This window comes from Tinamus guttatus, unplaced genomic scaffold, assembly GCF_059628265.1.
Source record: "Tinamus guttatus ecotype Peru unplaced genomic scaffold, ASM5962826v1 Tinamus_guttatus_pri_ptg000115l, whole genome shotgun sequence".
In the NCBI taxonomy this organism is placed as follows: domain Eukaryota; kingdom Metazoa; phylum Chordata; class Aves; order Tinamiformes; family Tinamidae; genus Tinamus; species Tinamus guttatus.
This window is the reverse complement of record NW_028288649.1, coordinates 11,889,418-11,892,924: the sequence shown is the minus strand read 5'-3', so window position 1 is coordinate 11,892,924 and position 3,507 is coordinate 11,889,418. Positions and strand designations below refer to the sequence as shown.

The 3,507-nt window shown below is 65.9% G+C and overlaps 1 protein-coding gene across 1 annotated transcript; it reads right to left on the bottom strand.

The window, feature by feature from the left end:
- Nucleotides 1-440: 440 nt before the first annotated feature.
- TRIL (TLR4 interactor with leucine rich repeats) lies at nucleotides 441-2,786 on the bottom strand. The gene has a single exon (XM_010223432.2). It carries the CDS (start codon nucleotides 2,731-2,733, stop codon nucleotides 472-474), a length of 2,262 nt encoding a protein of 753 aa, XP_010221734.2. The 5' UTR covers nucleotides 2,734-2,786; the 3' UTR covers nucleotides 441-471.
- Between the last annotated feature and the right edge of the window lie 721 nt (nucleotides 2,787-3,507).

Below are 3,507 nucleotides of genomic sequence, written 5' to 3'. Positions count from 1 at the left end.
CATCCACTCGTGCAGAAGCCAAGATGGATTATTCGAGAGTCAGTGACCACCACAAACCCAGAGAACTAAGGCACATGTCTAGTGTACAAGTACCAAGCAGTATTTATTCAAAAAAAAAATTAAAAAATAGCTCATTTGTAAACATATTACAAAACTCCGTTAGGTTTTCTCCTAGTGGTGTCAGCAATATTTTCCTGTAACGCTAACCAGCTGCATTATTGTTCCCTGTTTACAAAAGGATAAGAAAAGAAAAACATGAAAGCCCACTCACGCACATTAGATTGCCTGGCACAGAGTCTGAGTTAAAAGGCACATCGGACATTCGGACTGTCCCGTGTTTCAGGAGCATTTCCCACCTGCTGGCAGCCTTGCAGATTGCACAGGTTCAGCTGTGGCAGTGTTGGAAGAGCACCAGTTTGACGAGGAAGATGCGACACCTTTTGATGAAGGTTGATTCAAGGCACCCCCGTCTCAGTCCGCGAAGCGCTGCAGCAGGTGGTCATCGCCATGGCGGGCGCTGCCGCCGCCGCTGTCCATGAAGCGCTCGCAGGGGAACTCGATGAGGTCGGCCTCGCTGAGGGCGCACACGGCACTGCGGGGCGGCCGCTGCGACTGGAAGCCCGAGAAGTCGGCGGAGACGCCGGTGCCCATGGAGCGCAGCGGCCGGCGTGTGGAATAGAGCTGCCGCACGTGGACGGGGGCTGCTTTCCGCCGCCCCAGCACCTTCTTGCGCACCAGGTGCGAGGCCCACGCCGCCACGGCCACGAGGAGCAGCAGCGCGTTCACCACCAGCAGCACCAGCGTGAGGAGCTGCTGGTCCGGCCCGCGGGGCCCGCCCGCCGCCGCTGCTGTGCCACCCTCCGGCAGGGTGACAAGCCCCGCGCAGTGGTCCCGCGGCGCCACGGGGCACACGCGCCCGCCTAGGACGCCCTCGACGCACACGAGGTACGGGGTGTCCGGGCGCAGCTCCCGCAGCGTGGTCGCCGGCTCGCTGCGCTCTGGCAGGTAGACGAAGCGCTGGAACTTGACAGCAGCGCCGAAGCGGTCGAAGAGGAGGCGGAAGCGCACTGGGCCCAGCAGCCGGGGGCTGCGGTGCAGCCGCACGGCCCAGCGCACCGTCACCGAGCTGGAGCTCACCGCCTCCACCGAGAGGTTGCACAGGAAGCGCTTGTTGAAGTCGCATGGGTCAGACACCAGCGGCGGGACCCCGGCTGCGCGGGCCTTGCCGGCGCGCCGGGGCCATGCTGCGCTGGGTGGCACTGCCTGTGATCCTCCCAGGCTGGCGAGCATCGGTGGTGTGGGGCTGGACCCCGCCGGCACCGCGGCTCCTTCGGGTGCCCCCAGCAAGCGTGCCGTGGAGGCAGATGGCGGAACCCTCGGGGGCCCACGCAGCAGCCCATGGCTGCCACTGCTGTTGCCACCAATGCCCTCGGCAGCTGGCAGCAGCCAGAGCTGTTCCTGCGCCAGTGGGAGAGGGGATGCAGAGAAGAGGGAGGCGCCGTCGTGGCAGGCGCTGCCGTCGGGCGGTGGCAGCAGTTGGGCATCTTGCAGGTAGTCGAGGTACTTGCCGGTCAGCGCGGGCGGCAGGTGGCACTGCACGAAGACGGTGAGTAGACGGCCCTGGGAGTGCCAGGCTCCTAGCCAGCGCTTGAGGCCACGCAGGCGGCAGTCACAGCTCCATGCGTTGCCCTCCAGCTCCAGGCGGTACAGGGCTGGGCTGGAGGCGAAGAGCTCACCGGGCAGCGTGGCCAGCGTGTTGTCTCGCAGGCTGAGCTCCCGCAAGCGGGTGAGGTGGCCGAAGGCAGCGGGGTGCAGCGTGGTCAGCGCGTTGCGGCTCAGATCCAGCGCCTCCAGGCTGCTCAGCGGCTCCAGCAGGGCAGCAGGCAGGTGGCTCAGCATGTTCCCCTCCAGGCGTAGCTCCTTCAGCAAGCCCAGCCCCACAAAGGCATCCGGAGCCAGGTGGGACAGCCGGTTGCCGCTGAGCGAGAGCTTCGCGAGGCCGGGCAGGTGCTGGAAGAGCCCTCCTGCCAGCTGCTGCAGGCTGTTGCTGGCCAGCAGCAGCGTGTGGAGGGAGCGCAGTGGCCCAAAGATATCGGGGTGCCGAAGGGAGCTCTGCTGGTTCCCAGAGAGGTCGAGGAAGCGCAGTTTGGCCAGGCCGGTGAAGGCGCCGCGACTCAGCCAGCGGATGCGGTTGGACTCGAGGTGCAGGTACAGCAGATTCGGCAGACCCGAGAAAGTGGAGTCACCCAGCGAGCCCAACTCATTGCCGTCCAGGCGCAGCTTGACCAGGCTGCCGAGGCCGGAGAAGGAGGCTGCGCTGAGGCGGCCGATCTCGTTGGCGTTCACGTAGAGGACGCGTAGCTTGGCCAGGGCGCTGAGGGTGCCGGGCGCCAGAGCCGGCAGCAGGTTGTTGCCCAGGTAGAGCTCCTCCAGCCGGCCCAGGCGCTCGAAGGCCCTGGGGTGCAGCGAGCGGATGCGGTTGTACTGCAGGTCCAGGCGCTGGAGCGCCGCGAGTCGCTGGAAGTCCAAGGCGGAGATGTTGGCAATGAAGTTGCCGCCGAGGCTGTAGGTGAGGACATGGTGCGGCTCGGCGGCCCTGGGCACGGCGCGCAGGCCCCGGTTCGTGCACAGGAGGTGCTGGTGCTGCTGGCAGTCGCACGGCTCGGGGCAGAGGGGCTCTGCGGGCGGCAGCAGCAGCAGCAGCAGCAGCGGCGGGAGGCAGCGGGGCCGCATCCCCGCGGGACGAGCCCCGCCGATGGCGGCACCATCCGCTCGCCGCCGCTCCGGCTGCTCCGCCGCCGCGGCGCGGGGGGCGGGCGGCCGAGGGGGCGGTGAGGGGCGGGCGGAGGGGGCGGGCGGCGAGCGAGTGGCCGGCGGAGCGCGGCGGAAACTCGTCCTTCCCGGCCCGCGGGAGCCGGGATCGGATGGAGCGGGCGGCGGGGGGGCGGGGAGGGGGGCCGCGCTGGGAAGCGGCTCCCGCAGCCGCGCGTGGCGGAGCGGCGAGTCCCTTCTCCTGCCCTTCTCCCTCTCTGCTTCCCCCGCTGCGCTTAGAAACCTGCCCGTAGCCGGCGGCTGCCGCAGATTAAGGGTTTTGTTTAGTTCCAGGCGCACCCCAGTCAGAGCGGCCTCTGCTACATCAGCGAGGGCTTTTTCAGCTCTTCCCCGCCTGTCCTGTTCTGCCGGGTTCTGACAAAGCTGGCAGCGTCTGAACACAGCGGCAGCCCCGCACGAGGCGCCCCGAGCGCTGCCGATTCGCTTCAGAAACCATTCCCATCGCAGAGTCGTCTGTCTTGGCAGCCTGTATGCTCAGGGTGAAAGGATGGTGCCGCAGGGCATCCTGAAAGCAAAACAGGCCGTGTACCCGCTCCCTTCTGTTTTTCTTTCCTGTGGTGGGTATCTTTTGTTTTCCTAAGATGTCACCAATGGGGTAAGCAGGAGCTGAAGAAAAATGCATTTTAGGGAAAAGCAGATTGGAAATATGGCAGAACACAATGGAAATTCAGAGGA

Bases quoted from the DNA above. Each gene is read 5' to 3' on its own strand.
- TRIL (XM_010223432.2), bottom strand. From the start codon at position 2,733: ATGCGGCCCCGCTGCCTCCCGCCGCTGCTGCTGCTGCTGCTGCTGCCG.